The sequence below is a fragment of the Centroberyx affinis genome, unplaced genomic scaffold (genome assembly GCF_046629955.1).
Source record: "Centroberyx affinis isolate AG114_WGS23_722 - 3 ecotype Tasmania unplaced genomic scaffold, CSIRO-AGI_Caff_v1 ptg002185l_1, whole genome shotgun sequence".
In the NCBI taxonomy this organism is placed as follows: domain Eukaryota; kingdom Metazoa; phylum Chordata; class Actinopteri; order Beryciformes; family Berycidae; genus Centroberyx; species Centroberyx affinis.
The window spans coordinates 314,880-338,219 of NW_027280493.1; the positions used below are offsets into that span (position 1 = coordinate 314,880).

At 40.0% G+C, this 23,340-nt stretch overlaps 3 protein-coding genes across 6 annotated transcripts; 1 reads left to right on the plus strand and 2 right to left on the minus strand.

Annotated features, from left to right (window-relative positions):
- Window positions 1–333: 333 nt before the first annotated feature.
- LOC139655047 (B- and T-lymphocyte attenuator-like) lies at window positions 334–4,124 on the minus strand. Of its 2 annotated transcripts, none has more exons than XM_071532351.1 (5): window positions 4,014–4,124; window positions 2,104–2,442; window positions 1,138–1,260; window positions 940–974; window positions 334–824 (listed from the first exon to the last, which is right to left on the minus strand). In XM_071532351.1, the coding sequence occupies exons 1-5, from the start codon at window positions 4,117–4,119 to the stop codon at window positions 684–686; spliced, it is 744 nt and encodes a 247-aa protein (XP_071388452.1). In that variant the 5' UTR covers window positions 4,120–4,124; the 3' UTR covers window positions 334–683. The 2 variants fall into 2 exon arrangements, with proteins under 2 accessions (XP_071388452.1, XP_071388453.1); XM_071532352.1 differs by having other exon boundaries at window positions 2,104–2,427; window positions 4,014–4,119.
- A 1,642-nt stretch (window positions 4,125–5,766) lies between these two features.
- Window positions 5,767–12,060, minus strand: LOC139655036 (B- and T-lymphocyte attenuator-like). The gene is made up of 6 exons (XM_071532338.1): window positions 11,793–12,060; window positions 9,234–9,572; window positions 8,953–9,003; window positions 8,647–8,775; window positions 7,835–7,869; window positions 5,767–7,737 (listed from the first exon to the last, which is right to left on the minus strand). The coding sequence occupies exons 1-6, from the start codon at window positions 11,896–11,898 to the stop codon at window positions 7,348–7,350; spliced, it is 1,050 nt and encodes a 349-aa protein (XP_071388439.1). The 5' UTR covers window positions 11,899–12,060; the 3' UTR covers window positions 5,767–7,347.
- Window positions 12,061–13,506: 1,446 nt separating this feature from the next.
- On the plus strand, window positions 13,507–22,030 carry LOC139655024 (splicing factor U2AF 35 kDa subunit-like protein). Of its 3 annotated transcripts, none has more exons than XM_071532322.1 (8): window positions 13,507–13,605; window positions 14,162–14,249; window positions 15,568–15,634; window positions 18,887–18,936; window positions 19,571–19,669; window positions 20,013–20,146; window positions 21,184–21,276; window positions 21,684–22,030. In XM_071532322.1, the coding sequence occupies exons 1-8, from the start codon at window positions 13,562–13,564 to the stop codon at window positions 21,844–21,846; spliced, it is 738 nt and encodes a 245-aa protein (XP_071388423.1). In that variant the 5' UTR covers window positions 13,507–13,561; the 3' UTR covers window positions 21,847–22,030. The 3 variants fall into 3 exon arrangements, with proteins under 3 accessions (XP_071388423.1, XP_071388422.1, XP_071388424.1); XM_071532321.1 differs by lacking the exon at window positions 15,568–15,634 and adding an exon at window positions 17,803–17,869; XM_071532323.1 differs by lacking the exons at window positions 13,507–13,605; window positions 14,162–14,249 and adding an exon at window positions 17,803–17,869 and having other exon boundaries at window positions 14,268–15,634.
- The last annotated feature ends 1,310 nt before the right edge of the window (window positions 22,031–23,340 follow it).

The following is a 23,340-nucleotide window of genomic DNA, read 5'->3' on the forward strand; positions in this document are numbered from 1 at the left end:
AATGTCAAGTCTCAAGTCTAAATGAAGAACAGCAAGTCAAGTCAGAACAAATCAAGAGTCCAGTATCGATTTAATATCTTTTTTTTTTTTTTGCAGAATATTTTTATTGAAAACAGTATTAAACGACATAACAATGAGCATATGGGTGTACATTTTAGAATTTTTTACTATATAAAAGAAAAATGACAGTAAGGAACACACACATTACGCACATAAAAGAAAGAGCATAAGAAAAAACAGCAAAAGCAAAAGTACTCGATTTAATATCTTAAAGAAAACTAAATATCTAGGACTTTTCAATGCAACATGGTTTTAATAGGATAAAAACTTGGTAAGAGCATCATGAGTTTGATTTCTATAATCAGTTTCAACTTCAATAAATTCAATCATTCCATACAAATTCAGAAAACAATTTAAATTCAGTCGTCTGCTGGAACAAATCTCATCACTTTCTAAGTCATTTACACAAACACAAGATCTCAAGTCAAGACTTTAGAAACCTTTTCAAGTCATCAAAGTACAAGTCAAAGTCAAGTCCCAGGTCACCAGAACCCAAGTCTCAAGTATTTTCTTCATGCATCAAGTCATGTCTCAAGCATTTAAAATGACTATAAAGTGGCTCAAGTCATGCGTGAGTCCCCACCTCTGCCTGAGACTGGTTGGGCTCCAAGCATGCTGTGTTTTTACGGTCGGGGCGACACGTTCTCATAGATACATTCAGGACCTGTGCTGGGCAGGGCATGATGGGAAGTGGGGCTTCCTCTTGGGGGAGGATGGAGGGTGGAGTACGGGGATTGTTGTTCGGTCATGTGAATTGACATGTACTGTAAACATACATAAAATATATACTGTACATAAAAATATTTTACAGAAAAATGTTTAAAGGAATAAAAACTGGATGAAATCGCTATGCAGGTTTGGACTGTATATCTGTTTTACCTGATTTTCTGATTCCCTCTCGTTCTTGGATTCCCCTGATGGACAAATCGAATTATCATCACGCAAAATCATTTAATGTTTTCAGAGTCATGGTCATAAATATGTACTGCATGGCATACTTATTCTTATAAATATGTGGCATTTTATTTGGGAAAAGAGAATTTTCCCCGGGGAATAAAATAAATCAAAACACCTTACCTTTACACCCTCGCACTGATAGGACAGATATAATTATCACTATGATGACAAGTGCCATGATCCCAGCAGCGATGTACACATACAGCCACAGTGTCTCCATAAAGTCATGATCCTGACTTGTGTCTGCAAGAGGAAGAGCATGTTTGACTCAACATGAATACAAATGCAGGGCTGCTGAATTTAAATATGAATAATTGTGCCTCTCTCTGCCTCATCTGTTTCTCTCATTGTCCATGTTCTTGTCACAGTTTGCCCCGGCATCTATTGCACGCTCAGCCGTCCCGGTGGAGGATCCCTCTTTGACTCCGCCCCCCCCAAGGTTTCTTCCATTTTTTTTTCCTAATAAGGTTTTCTTGGGAGTTTTTCCCAGTTTGCTTCGAGGGTCTAAGGCTGGTGGTGCCAGGTAGGTTAGGCTGTGTAGAATAGGCAGACTGTTATGTCTTGCTAAAATCTGCTATTGTGTGTCCTGTGCTTTGTTCTGCTTCCTTGTGTTTGTCCTATATCATTCTGTTCTATGGTTGATTGTTGATCAGTTAGATCTAGTTAGGCTCATTCTCTGTAAAGTCCTTTGAGACATGCTTGTGATAAAGGGCGATAGATAACGATAAAATGTAGGATTCATATAACATCTACTGCGTGAGAGCAATACAGGGCATGAGGAACACCAATATCACTGTGAGAAAGTGTGTGAACTTTTCTTCCTTGTTTCATTCTTCCATGTAACTGTAACTGTGGTGAGCTCAACACTATCTGAAAAATATTAAAATTGCTTATATAGCCTATCCTAAATCTGATTAGGTAAAAAATTGCACACAACTATCAGACTTTTTACACTTTCAAATGAAACCAGAATGAAGCATTGCGTGTCATTATCCGCCAGCAGTTAGAAATGTCAGCTGTGCAATGTGAACAATAATTTCCTGGACCAGTACAGTACAGTGTAATAAGTCCTACTGTCATACTTACCAGAGACATAGACGTTGATAGAATGACTCACTTGCCCTACACCATGACAGCGATATACACCTGAGTCGCTTGTGAGTATGTTTGTGAAAACCAGATATGATATTCCTTCAAAATTTCCTGAAATTTCCCACTCTGTTGTGATGTGAGTGGAACTGTTGAAATGGATGGGGGTAAAACTTTGATCAAGTTTATACCAGGAGATTGTTGGTGGTGAATTGTTGCAGAAAACAACTGTGCAGTGAATCCTGAGGTTTTCTCCAAGTAAAGCGTCGTAAACTGTGTTGCGGCGTACTTTAATTCCTGGATCACAGTCATAATCTTGATCTGCAACCTCTTGACCTGAAGAGAAATGACAACAAACACAGAGTATAAATGAGTGGTCAATACATTCTCACTTGAAACCTTGATACCACAGCTAATGATGAGAGAATATGAAATTAGGTTTTGAAACCAGTGAACAATGACATAATGACATCTTTAGAGCTAGACTGTAAAACTCAGTAATTAGATTTTACTGGCCTACCTGACACAATAAACATTCAAATCAAGAGCTCAAAAAGAAATCTAAATTAGTTCTTCAAACTTATTTGAGACAGTCAGAAGGTTGGGTGGAGACAGTGCTGGGAAGATGTCGGGTCTAGTGTGACTGTGGGTCTTACTAACTATATGGTTTTCCTGTTTAGGCAGAGTGGTGGCTGTTTTCGAAACTATATGTCACATGAGGACTTAAGATAGGCCTGACAGTTATCAAATTAGCTAGCAATCTCAGGAACAACTGCTTAAATTTAGTAGGGAAGTTAGCTAGCTTACTAGCCAATTAGCTACTAGCCACTGAGGCTAGATTCCAGTAGCTTGGACCAAATTTAATTTTAAAATGTGAACATATGACCTGCAAACTCTTGACCTGAAGAGAAATGAAAACAAACACAGAGTATAAATGAGTGGTCAATACATTCTCACTTAAAACCTTGATACCACAGCTAATGATGAGAGAATATGAAATTAGGTTTTGAAACCAGTGAACAATGACATAATAACATCTTTAGAGCTAGACAAAACTAGTAAAACTTGTTTTACAGTCTAGCTTTACTGTAAAACTGTAAAACTCGAGTTTGTTGTAGCAAAAGGTTGAAAGTAGTTGTTTGTTCATTTCTTTAAACGTCACATGGTGCCAAAGCTTTTATTGAGAAAATCACACAAATATTTGAAGGATACATTTGAAGCCCAGTGCCTTCTTAACAACATTGTTCAAGTGACATGGGAAGGGAAAAGTTGTGTATGGGAGACGACAGTGTGCCTGCTCTGTCCCTTTTAAAATGTTATGAACTTTTATGGCAACATACTTGCAGTTGTACACCCAGTCCAAATCATTTTGAGTGTAAATGGGTACACATCACCTGAAAGTACACAACCTTTTCCCCTTGCAATATTGCAACACAGAGTATTTTGCAGTTTCAATTACAAAATTCCAGACTTTTTCCAGACCTTAATTTGTTGATATAAAGATTTTGGTTGGTGTTCAGTCTGACTTTCGTCTAGCTCCAACTAACTCAGAATATAAATATCAGAATATGTCAGATGAGAGGGGTCTAAAACCACAAACTGTATCTGTATGTATATTGGGACAGTACAATATTTTTTCTATAATTGTCCAGACTTTTCAAGACCTGGAAATGACCAAATTATTTTACTATACATTTCCAGACTTTCCAGACCTGTGTAGAAACCCTGTAGATAGTAGCATTTCAAACATTTTTCAACATTCATCTGAAAAAAAACAAACCTGACATGATTCTTTATCTGAAGGCTTCAGTTAATACATTATTGACCTACAGAGGAAGGGAGGAGACGTTGCACATAACAGTGACCTCCTGTTTTATAAGACAAATTTGTAATTAACAATAACTTACTATCAGCGTCCAGGGTGAGAAGGAGCGCCGCTAAGACGGACACATGCAGGACGGTCCAGCAGCGGTTAGGCCTCATGGTGGAAGCGCTCTGAAAACCACCGGTCATCTTCCTTCAGCGGATGACGACAGGACCGGACACCAGCCGGCCAGACACAGACAAACCAAGCAGTAAATGTTCCTCAGACTGCATCATTCTGCCTGGAACACAGAATAGAGAAGTGCAGTCGTCTTGGATGATGCTTCTCAACGACAACACGCTTCCTCTTTCTCTCTCTCTCTCTGCTTCTGTTTCTCTTGCTCGCTCTGCCTCTCTCTCCTTGAAGTAGGTGCAGCAAATGAAGTGTGTAGATTGATGGGTGGTATAGAGATGGAGGAGGTGAGGGGGGGTTCTGGGATGGGAAAATGTTACTGCTGTGCCTCGTGGGGCCTAATGCAGTGAAACACCCGAGGGTTCCCACTTGATAACCCCAAAGTCTTTTCCTCCAACAGCCAAGCCAAGTTTCAGGTGCTTACATCCCTGCTAAGATGGCACTATAGCAACATCCAAAATGTTAGGAAAACTCTTTCTCTCTGTCTCACACACACACACACCTCCTCTCACTCTCTATGAAGTTCTTTATGTTGCAAAACCCGAGAGCCTGTAGACTCGATGTGAGAACTTGTAGAATAAATGTATAAAAGAACTTGTATGTTGAAATTTTCACTCAGAAAATATTCACACACCCGTGTTCTGAATTTGAAGTCTCAGACAAAAAAAATCACAAATGTGTAAAGTGATACTTAGATAAATACAATGGCTGCAACTTGTGATACAACATTTACTCATATTTACTTTTTACTTGAGTCCAGTGCAACCACAACTCAGTGATTACAACCTCTCAAATTGAATAAATATATAAATGCATGGATGATGGTTGTCATCTCCCCCTGTCAGTGCGTTGTGCTTGCTATTGGCGTTTGCTAACAATAGCTGGAGTTAGCTACGGTAACTGTGTATCTACAAGCTAGCTCACATTAGATACTTCAGGTAGAGAGAGTTGTTGTCTGTGAGGTATGGATAGCAAGAAATAGATGGTGACAATACTGTCTAACATGGCTAAGTAAACTTAATGTCTCATGCCATGGAGGAGTTAGTCAAAATGAATGGTATTTTTTGCTATGTTTTAGTAGGCCTACATCATTAATTGAGCACAGGGCTTGGATATGAGGCGTACCAATGGATTTCACCATTACTACAACTGGTATTACCAAAGAAATGGTACAATTTGGCGATTTATCATGGTAATTTAAATACGCTGCTATAAGTGCATGAGTTCAAGCAACAGCAAGTGGCATTTACCCCCTGCATGCCAGAGCAATAAACATTATGTTTCCATAGTGATGGAATTTTAGGACAGTTGGCTGGCAAACCTGATCAAAGGAAAATTGCATAGATCGTTATCCTAGCTAGCGACAGTATTGGTTAAATATCTTGAAAGACAAGTTGCCATTGGTATGTTTGTGCTAGTTAGATAATTCAAACTTGTGTAGTGTTGATATTATAGACAGCCAATACTGTGTTACACACACACTTACACACAAATACAGGTATCAGTTCTAAACAGGATGTGACACGTGGGTTTCAACCTGTGCAGCACAAATTAACGTACACGCACACACAGACACACACACACACACCTTTTTTTTTTTAACTTCTACACCATGGGGGGTTTCAAATAAGAATTTTCACTTTTATAGTATCACAGATTGATTTACAGGAAAAAGTACAAAAGGGAGTCAACAATGACAGCATTACAATCATTCATAACACATATGATCTTATATACAGTAATCACACTTACAGATAAATTAACAATAATGTTGTTTGATTGCACAAAATGATTATTGTCACATTTGATTTCCAGTTATGGCTAAACAATCAATATATTCTCAAAGGTTATTACATTCAAATACAAAAGGAAATGATAATGAAGATTGGCATCAACTGACTAATTTCTCACTCAAATCAGTCAAAAGGCGAATGAGTTAGAGATAGTATGGTACTGATTATGAGCTCCTGAAACAATTACTATAAAAAATAGTAGGCTACTGATATTGATCATAGGCTAATATAATATGATGGAACTCAACAGAGTCAATTCAAGTCATGGGTGTGCAACAGCACAAAGTCACAGTTTTAAGGTGAGTGCGGGTTTTACTGGCCTACCTGACACAATAAACATTCAAATCAAAAGCTCAAAAAGAAATCCAAATTAGTTCCTCAAACTTATTTGAGACAGTCAGAAGGTTGGGTGGAGACAGTGCTGGGAAGATGTCGGGTCTAGTGTGACTGTGGGTCTTACTAACTAAATGGTTTTCCTGTTTAAGCAGAGTGACCTCATTTCCATGGTGGCCGTTTTTGAAATTATATGTCACACAAGGGGTGGTGGGAACTCACTGAGTAGCATAGGCTATATAAAACGAGCGTCATTTCAACACATACATGAGGACTTAAGATAGGCCTGACAGTTATCAAATTAGCTAGCAATCTCAGGAACAACTGCTTGAATTTAGTAGGGAAGTTAGCTAGCTTACTAGCTAATTAGCTACTAGGTACTGAGGCTAGATTCCAGTAGCTTGGACCAAACATAATTTTAAAATGTGAACATATACTGTATCCCTCCAGATTCTTGAGATCTATTCATTTGTAATATGTTGTTCAGTGGGGAATTTGTAAAATGATAAATGTTTGTCAGATTCCTGACGTTTGACGTGCATCTTGGTACACAACAGTAGACTGGAGCTGTAATTGCTCATCTGGGTAGAGACAGTATTGTACTGGACTCTTAAAGGGACTTTGGTAGATTTTCCCCCAGATTGTGACATAGTAAGTAATTGGAAGTCGTTATTTTTTACACCGTCTTGTATGCCATAGATTAGCATCTCCACCGTGTAGCCTAGTCCAAAATCCTTATGGAAAATATGAATGGGCTTTATGAAAAATGCTAAAATAAGGGCTGTCTTGAATGGATACCCACAAGGTATGCTATATTTCGTTCCATGGGTGACAATACATCCACTACTATCAGCTTTGTGAATTTTGATCTTTTTGTTACTTTTAATATAGGCTAGATTTTTGCTAACAAAATGCTAATGATTGGGGAAAGCGGACTACAATAGTAAAAAAGTCGCGACTTCCCTAAATTACTTCTCATCTCGTCCTGACTGTGTTGTCTACATTCAAATTATTAAGAGTTCCATAGCATTGCATTGAATAGTTATTCGGAGGGGAAAGGACAGGCACTTTGTGATAAGAGGGGTGTATTTTTACATACAAATCTTGCCTAGCGCATCTTTAAGGCACGCGGATAGCTGCATACTCTGAACTCTCCTCCATCGGCCTCGGAGGCCGAACAGAAGCCCCTGGTGGAATCTGGTGGTTGAGAGCAGCGTACACGACGGGACTCTCCTCTTCCTCCTCCGCCCCCTTTCTTCCTTTCTTCCTCTTTCTTTCTCCTTCCTTTTTCGTCTTGCTGTAGATGTGGTCATTGTCTCCCGAGACTGTCGTCTGATTGGGCTCCAAGCATGCGGCGTTTTTCCGGTCGGGTGGGCGAGGTGGCGTGTTGTCGTAGATACATTCAGGACCTCTGCTGGGCAGGGCATGATGGGAAGTGGGGCTTACTCTTGGGGGAGGTTGGAGGCAGGGGTGTGCGGATGGTTGTTCGGTCATGGGAATTGCCATGTACTTAAACATACATAAAAAATATGTTACAGAAAAATGTTCACAGGAATAAAAACTGGATGAAATCGCTGTGCAGGTTTGGACTGTATCTCTGTTTTACCTGATTTTCTGATTGCCTCTCTTTCTTGGATTCCCCTGTAAGATGGACAAATCGGATTATCATCAGGCAAAATCAATTACTGTTTTCAGGATCATGATCATGAATCTGCACTGCATGGCATATTTATTCTTATTACTTTAAGGTAGGGTGACCAGATGTCCCCATTTTCTAAGACAGTCCCTGGATTTGGTGCTTTGTCCCCAGCTGGCACTGTCCCCGGGAAATGTCCCCAGATTTCCCCCTCGGTGGACGGCATTACTATCTGCTGATTGTCATTTTTACCTCAGGACCACAGGGATTTTATCCTGTCTGGCTGTCTAAAGGGGATTAGCATTGCAGGACCACACTGGTAATGAAGTCTAGTACATTATGACTTTAGTGCAATCTGGACAAAACTTTGTTTCTCCTATAAATTACTAAGGGGGTTCTCAGTTCGCTGGAAAACAATAGATTATTAACATTGATGAGCACAGTTTTGAAATCACTGATTCACTCCAGTTACCAGCCTCCTAGTAGCCTAATATTAATTGTCAGTGATTTTCTCCTGGCTAGCCAGGTAAAATTTCTGGCTGAAATTACCTACCTACTTTATTGTATGAGTGAACTCTGACATCCTGGGGTCATTTTAATCCCATCTGGATTGACATTTGGTGTTTCATACAACTGCCATTACCGCATTGCCATCTGTATTACCAGAACCACAAATGTCCCCAGATTTGCTCCCAAAAATCTGGTCACCTTACCTTAAGGCATTTTATCTGAGAAAAGATAATTTCCCCGAAGGAATCAAAGAAGTATGTCAAAAATCTCACCTTTACACCCTCGCATTGATAGGACAGATATAATTATCACTATGATGACAAGCGCCGTGATCCCAGCAACGATGTACACATACGGCCACAGTGCCTCCATAGAGTTACGATCCTGATTTATTGTGGTGTCTGCAAGAGCAAGAGCATGTTTGACTCAAAATGAATGCAGAGTTGCTGTATTAAAATTTAAATACTGGGCTACAAAATTTGAAAAGAACAATACAATAACACCTCTACTGCATGTGAGCAATACAGGGCATGAGGAACATCAATATCACTGTGAGAAAGTGTGTGAACTTTTCTTACTTGTGTCATTCTTCGATGTAACTGTAACTGTGGTGAGCTCAACAACACTATCTGAAAAATATTAAATATTGCTTATATATCCTAGATCAGATTGGGTAAAACATGAGGGGAATTTAATATCACAGACTTTTTATACTTTGAAATGAAACCAGAATGAAACACTGCATTTTGTCGGTTTGTCATTCACCAGCAGTTAGAAATGTCGGCTGTGCAATGTGAACAGGAATTTCCTGGACCAGTACATTACAGTGTAGGTGGATAAGTCCTGCTGTCATACTTACCAGAGACAGAGACGTTGATAGAATGACTCACTTGCCCTCCACCATGACACTGATATACACCTGAGTCGCTTGTGAGTATGTTTGTGAAATCCAGATATGATATTCCTTCCAAATTTCCTGAAATTTTCCACTCTGTTGTGATGTGAGTGGAACTGTTGAAATGGACGGGGGTAAAACTTGGATAAAGTTTATACCAGGAGATTGTTGGTGGTGAATTGTTGCAGAAAACAACTGTGCAGTGAATCCTGAGGTTTTCTCCAAGTGAAGCGTTGTAACCTGTGTTGCGGCGTACTTTAATTTCCAGGTCACAGTCAGAATCTTCACCTGAAACCTCTTGACCTGAAGAGAAATGACAACAAACACATACAGAGTATAAATGACCGGTCAAAATATTCTCACCTGGTACCTACAGTATATAGCATAGTAAGTGAATATGATACCAGTTAATGATGACAGAATATGAAATTAGATTTTGAAACCAGTGAACAATGACATAACATCTTTAAAACTAGACTGTAAAACTCAGTAATGATACAAAAAAGAACATTTGTTGTAGCGAAAGGTTGAAGGAGTTGTTTGTTAGTTTCTTTAAACGTCACATGATGCCAAACCTTTTATTGAGAAAATCACACAAATAATTGAAGGATACATTTGAAGCCCAGTGCCTTCTTAACACTGTACAAGTCACATGGGAAGGGAAAAGTACCGTGATATGCAAATATGCCAGACTGAGAGACAAGTAAACAACAAGTCACATTTTCCCTCATCTTAAGCAAAAGTGATACAGTATGTAAATGAATAACAAAAAAAAATAAGATTGATTACACACATTGAGAAAAATCCCTAATTTGGTGACATTTCACTTTGTGATGTGTGGAAACACAATTTGCATAATAGGCTAAAGGAACTGAGATTCAACCCCACCTAAAATGTATTGTCTCAAGAGAGAAACGCTTGGCTGAATAAAAAATTTAAAAAAAAAAACGAATGCAGTTGTGGCACATTGAGTCACCATTAATTGTTACCCATTTTACCCTTAGACCACACAAAGAAACATACAAGGAAACCACAGTGCAGACTCTCAGACCTTACCAGATAAATATATGAATGACACGTGGTTAATGTCAGGGGGTTAAAATCACCCACACCATTAATCAAATAACAGGTGGAACGTGTGTGTCACTCGCCTTGTTTTGGAAATACTTTCGAAAAATGGATTACATTTGGGTATTGAAATTTAGAGGGTGTTTATGGTGGGAAAAAAGCTATTTTTTATGTTTATAAGTATCAATGAAATCTACCTTTGTAATTGTGTTTTACCAATACAAGGAAAAAGAAGTGGAAAAGCAAGTAGACAGACCACTGATAAGGCTAATGAGTGATTTACCCAGAACAAACGGATTTTCCTATGCCTCGCTTTTAGAATTACTTCTGCCTCTTTTATGTTTTTAGAAAACATATCTCTAATCATTTCCATCGAGCTTCCACACACACACTCTGAAAACATCCTCCTTTTGTGGAAGAAATGAACAGAAATTTGCATTCTTAGCGTCCGAGACAGACATCTTACAGCTTTTGGTTTCGCCAGTTTAACAGCCATGCATGATAGACCTTCCTTCATTTTAAAGCCAAGTAAGGCTGTACATTATTATATGGTATGCTGTGACATCAGGCTTGACCAAATCTGATTGTTTTTTCCTGCCTGATACACCTAGGAATCAAATGCAGAATCATTTTTTTTTACTTTTTTTTATATATATGAATATTTGTACATAGTAGTTAGATGTTTAGGTTTACCTCTGTCCATTTTGTTGTCCTTGTTTTTAGCTGTGTATTTATTCTGTGTAAGTACATTGTGAGCAACGAAAAAACCGGAGTCAAATTCCTTGTATGTGTACATACTTGGCCAATAAAGCTTATTCTGATTCTGACTTTTAATGTTGTGTGACACTGGTACTTGATCAGCAAGTAAATACGCCAGACTGAGCCAGTGGTTGTGTATGGAAGACGACTGTAAGCCTGCTCTGTCCCATTTAAGACTTTATGAACTGCCAACGTACTTGCAGTTGTACACTCAGTCCAAATCGCATCAACTGAAAGCACACAACTTTTTCAGAATTCAGGCCTACAACCTTTGCAAGATTGCAGCACAGAGCATTTAGATACAGGGTTCCTGCACAGTTTCAATTACAAAGTATCAGACTTTTCCCAGACCTTAATTTGTTAAGATTAAGATTTTGGCAGCCTGACAGTCGTCTTGCTCCGACTAACTCTGCCATATCACTCTACAGATAATATCAGAATATGTCAGATGCGAGGGGTCTAAAACCACAAACTGTATCCGTATGTATATTGGGACAACTTTTTTGTGCAATTTATAGACTTTTCAAGACCTGGAAATTACCAAATTATTTTACTATAAATTTCCAGACTTTCCAGACCTGTGTAGAAACCCTGTAGATAACATTTCAAAGCATCACTCATCTGAAAAACTGAAACAACCTGACACTATTCTTTATCTGAGGGCTTCAGTCAATTCATTACACAACAACAACTTACTATCAGCGTCCAGGGTGAGAAGGAGCGCCGCTAAGACGGACACATGCAGGACGGTCCAGCAGCGGTTAGGCCTCATGGTGGAAGCGCTCTGAAAACCACCGGTCATCTTCCTTCAGCGGATGACGACAGGACCGGACACCAGCCGGCCAGACACAGACAAACCAAGCAGTAAATGTTCCTCAGACTGCATCATTCTGCCTGGAACACAGAATAGAGAAGTGCAGTCGTCTTGGATGATGCTTCTCAACGACAACACGCTTCCTCTTTCTCTCTCTCTCTCTCTGCTTCTGTTTCTCTTACTCGCTCTGCCTCTCTCTCCTTAAAGTAGGCGCAGCAAATGCAGTGTGTAGGCTGATGGGTGGTATAGAGATGGAGGAGGTAAAGGGGGGGGGGTTCTGGGATGGGAAAATGTTACTGCTGTGCCTTGTGGGCCTAATGCAACGAAACGTCCCACATCCCTAAAGTCACTCCATCTTATTCTCTAACAGCCAAGCCAAGTTTCAAGTGCTTATACCCTGCTAAGATGCAGCTTTAGCAAGATCCAAAGTGTTAGTAACTCTCTCTCTCTCTCTCTCTCTCTCTTTCTCTCTCTCACAGACACACCTTCTCTCACTCTCTTCCTCGCTGCCACACTCTGTATCGAAGTCTGCATCATGTCCTTGTCACTTCTTGGCAGTGTTTGTGGTTCACCGTCTTCAGTCGACTTCCTTTCTCCTCAGCCTTTCTTCCTTTCATCTTAACCATCTCTATCTTCTGCAAGTTTGTGTGGCTTTCTGCACAGTAGAGGACTTAGGTACAGTATGCTGAAGTGAAGGTGGGTATGCTGTCAACCCACCGTCCCGTAATCAACAGAACTGATAAGTCACTTAGTGTATAAGGGACTGTATTGATAAGTATGCTGGGGAGAGAGGAGGCTGTCTGTCACCTGCACTGTGTGTTTTGTCTGTTTATAGCCCACTCATGACTCCACCAGTGTTTCTGTGGTTGTTATCAGTGAACACCATCCGACTATGTGATGTTTAGCTTTCTCTGATCTCTGGAGAGGAGAGGAGAGGAGAGGAGAGGAGATGAGGATGCGAAGGGAGGGGAGAGGAGATCAAAGTTAGTAGCCTCAAGTAAATGCAAGTAAATTCAGAACTACAGCGACATCTTGTGGCCATTCGAGCTAGGAGACAAGTTTTTTTTTTTTTTTTTTTTTTTATTGAACAATTTCCATGTACAAACATCATGGCTTAGAAATCTTCACAATATACCAATAGGATCATGTGCATACCAAAAAGACAGAAAAAAGACAATTCAAAACAGGCAAGAGATTGAAATAATATTAAATATAACAAAAGGAAAAATAATAACTTAAAGGGCTAGGGCATTTTGTAAATTATATTCTTCTGTTATACTAAAAAAGTTGCATTTTTATTTTCCATGACTTTAGGGGCTTTTATGTAAGAAAGAAACTCATTATGAAACTACACTAAACTTAGGTTTCACTTTCATATACTTTGATTTGTGTATACAAAATTTTCCAAGAATAAGAATGTTATTAAGCTAGGAGACAAGTAGATGAAAGAACGTGCTGGAAATTAACATAACCCGGGGATTGAAAAACCAATTGATGAACCCCGAGACTTGAGAAACAGCGCACGTATGCGGAGTTCAGCACCAGTGCAAGTAGTCGGGCTATGACGTAGCAGGTCAAACATTAACGTCTGCGCAACCTCCGTCGCTTTACGTATGACGTACGCCACAACGTCCCCCCCGACGAGCCGAAAATGGCGGAATACCTGGCGTCCATTTTCGGTACAGAGAAAGACAAGTAAGTTTAATTTTAGTGTTTTATTTCTGTGTTCATGTAAACAGTGCGTTGGGTACAAAGTGCACACGTGGTAGTGCGGCTTTGCTGCCAGCCGTGGCTTCTCTGAGGCTTTGTTTGTAGTGGTAGCAGCCTTGAATGTCCCAGTCAAGCTAGCGAGAGATAGCTAACGCATTGAATGAAATCCAGGAAGGCATCCTAGCTAGCCCGCTGCTACAATGTGGAGTCAGTTTGCGCCTAACCAACTATCGAGTGGTTTTATTTAAGTAGTCCTCCAATCTGTGTGTACAAACTTAAAATCTGGCTACATGCTCCTCTTTACCATTCATAAATCAGTCAAGTAACTCCTAAGTTTGTTAATTAGCTTGTTAGCAAACTGGCTATCCCAGGCGGGCGGTTTGTTTTGTTTCCAGTGGCCGCCGGAGTGCAGCAGAAGGCATCCTTTATATTTTCAGCTCATTAGGCAGTGAACGAGTGCTCACAGCACCTGGGCCAATGTGTTAAATAAATGCAAACTTTGTTGTCATCTTCACACATTGATCTTATACGTTTCTTTCAGGGTCAATTGTTCTTTCTATTTCAAAATCGGAGCGTGTCGACATGGGGATCGCTGCTCTAGATTGCACAACAAGCCCACCTTCAGCCAGGTGAGTATCCCACCAATGTTATTCTTTTCAATGAGAGTGTTTCTCTATGGGGACTATGTCAAAACGTTTAAAATTATATCACTGTTGATGAAATGTTTTGACCACCAGCCACATTATCACATTTCATGATCTAACCAGTATACTTGTTATGAACACTTTATATAGAGATGCTCTATTTTAGAAGGATATGCCCTATTGACCTAATTGTTACATTTCTCAAAGGTGTATTTAAACAAAATATAAAAATATTATTTATCATATTTCATCTCTCAGAGATATCCAAATTTAATTTGGCATAAGAGCTAGCAGTCAGTGAGTCTGATATTTTCCTCTAAGCGATAAGTGGAGTACTTTGATGTTTTGTGAAACGTAAAATTCACATGATAGAAAGTTTCACAGAGGGAAGAATCTAGTATTGAAATTTGCTATTTAAATTAAAACAAAAGATTACAAATATATAAAGCACAACAAAAATCAATCAAAAGGTTTGTCTCAATGTAGGAGTGTTTATCTGCACTGAGATGTTCTTTAAAAGTTTGTTATATTCAATTTTAGGACAGAATGTGAAGCCAATCGGTAACCTTTACTTAACTGAATGCAGCTTTATTTGTGTTGAATGTAAAGAATATGATTGTGTTCATGTATGCGAAGTCAGGCCAAATATTAGTGCTGTGTATACATGATTGTTATGCTCCAAGCCCATGTGAATTGTTTTGTTAACATGTCACTAATTACTTGTGAAAAGACCCAAACTCTGTCAGTCCTTTCCTAATTTGCATTGTCATCTTCTAATTCTAGTAGTTGTATTTCAGGTCCCATGTTTTGCAGTTATGAACTCCCTTAATTTTGTGTTTTGTTCTTTTTCAGCGAAGTCACACTTTTAAGCAGCCTGCGAAGAGGGGCGGGGGTGGTTTACTGCACATTTTAGTTGTTGAAAGACTGAAAGTTTTTCTGAAAAAGAATGTTCAAGTGGTAAAAATGTGGCACATCCTACCATCTATATACGCACACTAATGCAGACTTCCTGGAACCCATTTCACAGGCCGATATAACTCGACTTTGGTTTTAAGAGAATGTCAGGGTGTGAGGCTGAGCTTAACCCCTAGGTGGACCACAAGTAACCAGAGACCCCTGGATCTTCACTCTCTTTTGTTCCTCTTATTTGCAAACAGCTTCTATAGATCTTGCACTATTTCAAGATCTACAGAAGCTAGTTGGGCATATAGCGCAGCCAAATTTACACCAGAACTAGTACAGACTTAGGCATTCATCAAACAATCCTCTCTGACCATGTATCTTTTTATTTTTCCCTCTGCAGACCATCTTGATTCAAAACATCTACCGTAATCCCCAAAACAGTGCACAGACGGCCGACGCCTCTCGCTGTAAGTCCAAAGATTTGTTAGCCTCTGAGGTGCAGAAGTCCCTCCTTTCTCCCTCCCCGGTTCCTAAAAAAAATAGCCCACATTACAGCAGGCTGGGTGTGAGGGACTGCCTCAGCCCTGTTAGCGGGAGACCCAACTTTGTTTCAACACAACATGACCCCATTATCGTCCAAATATCCCAAAGCAAATATGCTCGGTCAGTAGTGGTGTAACGGACCGTAGTTGATCCGTGATCCGTACGGATCCCCCCCCACGGTTCGGCACGCATGTGAACCGCGGATTAATTGCAGAGTTAATTGCAAAGTTTAACCATCATAGTGTGAAATACAGTTTTACTGCCGCGGTTACTTTTTAAAGTAATAATTCCCTAAATCTCGATGCAGAGTTGCAGTGAAAAGACAAGACAGATGCGTGCTGTGTTTTACTCTGAAGTGCAATGATTGCGTTAAGGAAGAAAAAAAAAGGAAGAGCGACTGATTTAAAAGCCGTCGCTTTCGCCTCCATTGAGTGAAATCCCGTCGGCTGTGACTTCGGGCATTTTCAGTGGTGTAACTGGGAAACTGGGCATGCTTGTCATCATTGAAATAGATCACAAGATTGTGATGTTTATTTCAACTTCGGCAATATGCTGCCTTCCCTTCACACACAGCTCCGCTCAGAGAAGCTCCAGTCTCTTTACCTGTCTGTGGTATAGCCTTCAGTGTTGATAGGCTATTACTCGAGACGTGTAACCAATCAGATAGTGCTGTGGGCGGGACATTGAGCGAGACTACAGAGTGGTGACTACAGACGGAGAGAGGCGGCTGCATCAGAGCCAAAGTAGCACATTTGTAAATTAATTCAATTCAGTACTTTATTGCCATGTCAACACAGTTGATAGGAATTTGCCTCTGCAGCTCTTAAGAACAGACACAAAAACACACATAAGTAAATAAAATATATAAAATAAGAACAGCAAAAACAGTTATCACATTTATACATTCAAACATCCATAATATGATAAAGTCCTAAAGTGCTACATTCGTTTTAAAGTGCTTGTTGCTTTGTGCTGCTACCTACCTACTTTTAAAATGCATTTAACCCTAACCCTTTTTTTTTTTGCTGATCCGAAAAATGATCCGATCCGTGACTCAAAACCGTGATACGATCCGAACCGTGAGTTTTGTGATCCGTTGCACCCCTATCGGTCAGTTATGGCTAGTTGTAGTTGTCTACTTCAGGGTTTATTTCTCTGGCCTCACGCACCTCTTCGGTCACCTACTACCAACAAAAAGCATAGACAAAACAAACGCTTGACCGCTAATCCTTGCTCTATCTGTTTTTCCACCTAAATTTGCATTAGAAGAGCAGAAGTTTAGGACGGTTTAGCTGAGCGCTCAGATGATTTAGGCTGTAGGCTACGTAGACCTGTGTGTCGTAGGCGTGAACAGTAACGATGTTGAGCCCAGTCTAGCAGAGCTGACGCACAGCCTCTTGTACAGGTAGGTGTGTGTGTGTGTGTGTGATGGGTTATGGAGCCTTCGGTCCGACTCACTGACTGTGGCACTGTTCTGCTCTGTTGTGCTGACATTTGATTTCTGTTTCCAAACAGGGATTTTAGAATTGGCCAGGCTGTTTCCCTTTGGGGCCTATATTTATTAAACTATGCATCCGTTGGATTTGAAAGGATTGGATTCATCATACCATTGTCTTGTATATTAAGGCTCTTGGAAAATGAGTGTTGGTGTAGGATTTCATCTGACCGGTGAGAACTGGTCAGATGTCCTTTATCAGCACCGTCATTCTGAGAGGCTTGATTTAAAAAAGACATAGGTGTCAAATTCAGTTATTGTGAAATTCAGCAAACATCCATGAACTCCTTAATGAATTAATTTGCTAATTCATCTCCCCAAAGATAAAAAAAAAATGGCTGGTTCTGAGATCCTTGTGTTTGCAGCTTCATCCGATGCCCTGGCAGAATTCACCTGAAAGAAATTCCCTTCTCTTTCAGCGGTTGTGCACGTCTTGATTTTTCAAGCACCCAACACACAATTAGCTCTCCCCCCAGGAGCTGTAGTGACTAAGGACCGCAAAAGAACTGACTTAAAATATCTAATCACAACTTTTTCCCTCCCCATCTCCATATTTTGCTTGATTTGTGTCACAAAAGTGTACGTTTTGTATTTCAGACCATTGCCCTCTTGAACATTTACCGTAACCCTCAAAACTCTGCCCAGTCTGCTGATGGTTTACACTGTAAGTTCTCCCTTCATATGCAGGACCCTGCGGCACTGACTGCACTTAATTTACTACATCACACCTCCCCACATTGATAAAGGCTAATTTGACCCAGAGTAGGAACATGTACTCTAGGCTCCTCTGACTCATCCCATCTTTTCCTGTATATAAAACAACTAAGTCTTTGATATTTTCCCCCCTCAAAAAACGTTTGTCTTTATTTGGCCTAAATGTTAACTGGCCACATGCTGTTTTGCGTGTTTTGCTGGCCTAACTCAAAGTACTTGAGTAAATGTGGTGCAATAATGTACACAGCATTGGCTTAGACCCTTCATTCTTTGAGTTTTGCTGATGTGAAACAGATGTGATAGACTTAAAAGCTTTAATTTACTCACTCTTGGTGTGTTATTTTGCTTTACACTTACCAGTTACTGCTTCACATTAAAGTACACAGTTTTTGCTTTCAATTCAGTGAGGCCAGGTTTCTACTAGGGCTGTCCCAAACTTAGGAAATTCTCAGTCATCCAATAGTCAAGAATTTCATGAACTAGTTGTATAGTCAACTTAATCATTATCTTCCTACTGCAAATGCATGCAATTACAGTTTTTTTTATCACAGAATACCGATATATATATTTGTAAACGTTGTTCTGAACTTGTTATGATAACAAGTCATAGTTGAGGAAAACCCAATCAACCAAACGGATGACTAAGAAGGGACAGCTCTAGCTTTTATATTGCATCTGTGAAATAAGTTGAATAGACTGAGAAAGGCATTGGAGGGGGAAGATGTTCATTATAGCATCTAGTAATATACACATACACGATTGGAAACATGATACTCATTTGTTTATGCATGCTGAGTAAATTCTATAATCTCTAACTTTAGCAGTTACAGCGAAGCATCATGCTAAGCTGCTACATGTAGTTTTGTCTCTTAAAAGTTAAAGTGTAACACAGCAGATTTGAAGACTTTTCCTTTTCCAGCGCTGCTCGTCTAGCTGTGCCTTGACTAGTTATGTTGAAATTTTGTAGGTGCCGTCAGCGATGTGGAGATGCAGGAGCATTATGACGAGTTCTTTGAGGTGAGCGACATTTTGTGCTTCTGACGTGGCTTAATTCTACATAACTCTACGCAACGTGGCCACTCACAAGTTTGTCAGCTGTGTTTGTAATGTCCAAATGACCAAACGGGAACAAACTGACATTGACTCATTATTGACCCATGTTTCGCTGATGTAAGAATCATTTATTAGTTTAAGAGCTAATATTTACACAGCAGGAAAACACCACATGCTGTCCGCTGTAACTGCTCTAACACATGGAAAGCACGGGCTAAATTTCAGAGTTTAAACAAAATTGGCCTAGGTGAGAAGATGTAGCAATTTTCTTACTTTTATTCCCTCTTAACTCTACTGTGATCTTGTCAATAGGCCTCAAATAAGAGGCTAAAATCACTAATAATCTGAGGTTCTCAATATGTTTTTGAACTAATTTTATATAGAGAGGCTGAGCACTTCCCAGCTGCTTTTGAAATGCGGTTATGCTAGAAAGGAATGCATTGAATCACGAGGCAAACTTTGGATACTCAGCCCACGTATAAACATAACCTCTAATCCGATGAATAATGGAAATCTCAGAGCCAGTGAAAGACTTTATAACTTATAGCTAAGTAGGCTCAACATAATTCAGTATTGTTTTTTTGATCTTTGCCCACAGGAAGTGTTCACAGAGATGGAGGAGAAGTATGGAGAGGTGGAGGAGATGAACGTATGTGACAATTTGGGCGACCACCTCGTGGGCAACGTCTACGTCAAGGTTGGTGAGGGATCTGAACGTAGCTATGGGGGGCACAAGTAAAAAAATGAAAGGATAAAAATAGATATGATGAAAATGCTTGTGAATTAGAGTAAAAAAATCCATGTGAATGGAATGATAAATTGTCAGGTGGTTGATGATTGATCAGAGGTTTCATCATGTATGTCAGTCAAAAACCACAATCATTGACTTTTCTGCTGTGTAGATCTATCAAATCACATTACAATTTATCACTCAGTTTTTCAATTCGCATGGATTTTCATCTCGTTTTTTTATTTTTTATCATGTAAATGTGTTGCTACCACCACCAGTAGTTGCTGAAGTATGTGCTTCCTGTGTGTAGTTTCGTCGTGAGGAGGACGCAGAGAAAGCAGTCATGGACCTGAACAACCGCTGGTTCAACGGCCAGCCAATCCACGCAGAGCTCTCCCCCGTCACCGACTTCAGGGAAGCCTGCTGCCGCCAGTACGAAATGGGGTGAGTATCATTTGGTCTAAGGCCTCATCTGGTAGATCTGGTAGTGCCGTTAACAACTGATAACATTAGTAACTACCTGATATTGTAATAAATTGTCAAAATGTGATATAATGTTCCTTTAAACAAGTTGAAAATGTAATAAACCCTTAATGTAATAGATTCCTGGATAATGTAATAACGTCACATTATTATGTTCCCATTTCGAGGGACATTTTATTACATTTCGACAAGTTGTTCCATTTTCCAGCAGATATTACATTATCAGTTGCTACAACCCCAAGAACAACCAGTGTGTCCATCACAGCAGCCATGTGTCCTGTACACATGGCTGCTGTTGTTTTCTCTATAATGCCCCGGGGGCCAATTCCAGACACACTCTTTGATGTGGTTTCTAGTCTTTTAGGCCATTTTTTGAAGAGTTTCCTGGTGAAAGGCAAGTGGTGCGAAATGATAAATATTTGAGAAGCTAAAATAAAATAAAAATCATCATCAAAGTGTGTGTGTGTGCGAATTTGGCGTCTGGAGTTGGCATGTTGGTATATTACTGATTATAAGTCATTTTTGTTAAGGGAAAAGGCAGCAGGGTGGTGTAGTGAGTAGGAAGACTTCAACCAGGGGGTCAGAGTTCAAACCCTACTTTTGGCAAGCATCCAGCCTGCTGAAGGGTCCTTGAGCAAGACACTGAATCCCTACCAGCTGTAGGGATGCTGTATAAACTATGACATTGTCATTATTATTACTCTTGTTAAAATGCAAAGGTAAAATTTATAAACGTGTAAGGTAAAGGTATGATCCTCTCCAGCATGAATCCCTCAGTGGTTTTTCCATTAGACTGGGTGTTGTTTGCTTTGTCAGCGGCTGGACTAACTTGTTCCAAAGGGAGATAATGTTCAGATGTTCCTCAGCCGTGAAGGCCGGTGTGCTGGCATGCTTTCCGGCATGTGAAAGTGGCTACAAGTGAACTTTTTCTCATGACGTTGATCTACAAACACAAGCCCGGCCTAGTTTTTAACCCTTCGTGTCCCGTTCGCCCACAGAGAGTGCACCCGAGGAGGCTTCTGCAACTTCATGCACCTGAAACCTATATCCCGGGAACTGCGTAGGGAGCTGTATGGCCGCCGCAGGAAAAGGTACGAAAATCCGGAAAGTGAAGGATTTGTATTTGTATTTCAAGATCTCCCTGTACCCAACAGTCCATGATTTGAGATTCAATGGAATTATGCAGTTACCCAAAAAAGTGTTAAACAAATCAAAACTATCTTATATTTTAGATTATTTAAAGAAGCCGCCCCTTTGCCTTGATGGAAAGACAAAGGTTTTGGAAAAAAATTCATACATGGGCATCAACTTCACTATTTATATTTCTATACATGTCTAAAAAAAAAACAAATTTCAAGCATTTCAAGCATAAGCCTTTAGATCAAAATGGCTTCATAGTACATTCAATCAGGTCTGTCCAAACTTTTGACTTGTGGTATATTTTGAAGTTGCGTAAAACTGCCCTGTCTAGAAATGTTCCCTCTCCTCCTCCCGCCAGGCACCGCTCTCGCTCGCGTTCCCGGGAACGGCGCTCTCGCTCCAGGGATCGTGATCGTGGACGTGGAGGTGGAGGAGGAGGCGGAGGAGGAGGAGGAGGCGGAGGCGGGCGGGACCGCGAGAGGCGGAGGTCAAGGGACCGGGAACGCTCTGGAAGATTCTAAATGAAGCCAATGTCCTACCAAAACCCCCCTCCCCTCCCCTCCCCTCCCCTCCTGCCCCTACCAGTCATCATGATGTTTTTTTTCTGTTTTTTGGTGAATTGTTGGAAGTGTTTAATTTGTTTTCTTTTATTCCCTTTTTTTAAGACAAGCTTGTGTCGCTTTCGCAATAAAACAAATTTGTTACTCTGTACTGGGTCCACTTGCATATGTCAACATCAAGTCTTTTCTTCTGTAGTACTTGTTTGAGTGTCATTTCCGAAGTAACATTAAAATTCAGAAGACTTGTGTGTAAGGAATATGCTCTGGAGTAGTGGTAAACTGGATGTGTGCAGGGTTTTTCACACAGGTCTGGAAAGGTATGAAAAATTAATTTGGTAATTTCCAGGTTTTGATAAGTTTCAAAATTGAACAAAAACATGGAAAAGTGAAAAAATATTTTACTGGCCTTATTTACATAGGACTACACACTTGTATGTGGTTTTCGATCCATCTATAGTGTGACACGTCATGGTAGTGGCAAGATGACTTTCTCTAAGTCTTCGAATCAAATCAAGAAATTGAAAGAATTGATCACCCCAAAATTCGGTCGTTATCTGCTCATCCCCATGTCAGTGGAGACTGAAGTTTGTAGTGTAGTTCCATCTGAGCCTTCTCCCAAACTGTTAAACGTTAACGAAGCCATCAAGCATAAATTGTCCAAACAATTGCTTCTCCAAACAGCTCATGCAGCATAATTGAAGTGTTTTGTAGCCAAATGACTGCACTGTGGGTCAAAGCCTAATATTTACCTCCTAGATTTTCCGCACTGACGATGCTTGGTTGTCAAGCCGGGCAACAGTCACTCGAACAGAGTGTGGTCAGTGAGGAAAAGGAGGTGATGAGGTAAATATATGGCTTTTAAACTGAATTTGACATTGATGCAATTGCCTTTAACTTGATGACAATGCCTTTTTCAGTTTATCCAATAGGTTTTTAAAGGGTTTTATAAACCCAAGACACTGGGGAAATTTCTCAGCCCATAGAGCATAATGGAATCCTTCAAATGAAGTGAAAACATGAAAATCACCAAAATTGGAGTTACGAGGTTCACATGACAACAACAATATGTTGACAATATTTTTGCCCCAATGGTGTCAAAGGTAACTTTATGCTTAGTGTTTTTCTCTTTCATCACCCTACTCGAATTGGCCCATTTTTAAAAATCTGCTTTATAGCTTAGTTTTCCATAATCCATAAACCTCAAGGATTTGGCAAAAGTTTTGGAAAAGTCTCAAGGTATTAGACGGCATGTTACTGTCACATGCCTCAAAGTCCCTGGGGTGTGTGTGGTGTTAATGAAAAGCTTAAGCAGTTGGTGTTTTAATAGTGTTTACACAGTGCTTTTCCAAAACCTTATTGAGAAATCTCCCGTCCTCTGATTGGTCAAGGAAAACAAATGGACGCCCTTACTGCAGCCAATCAGAGCGCGCCCTAAAACTTTGCCCATTTCCTACC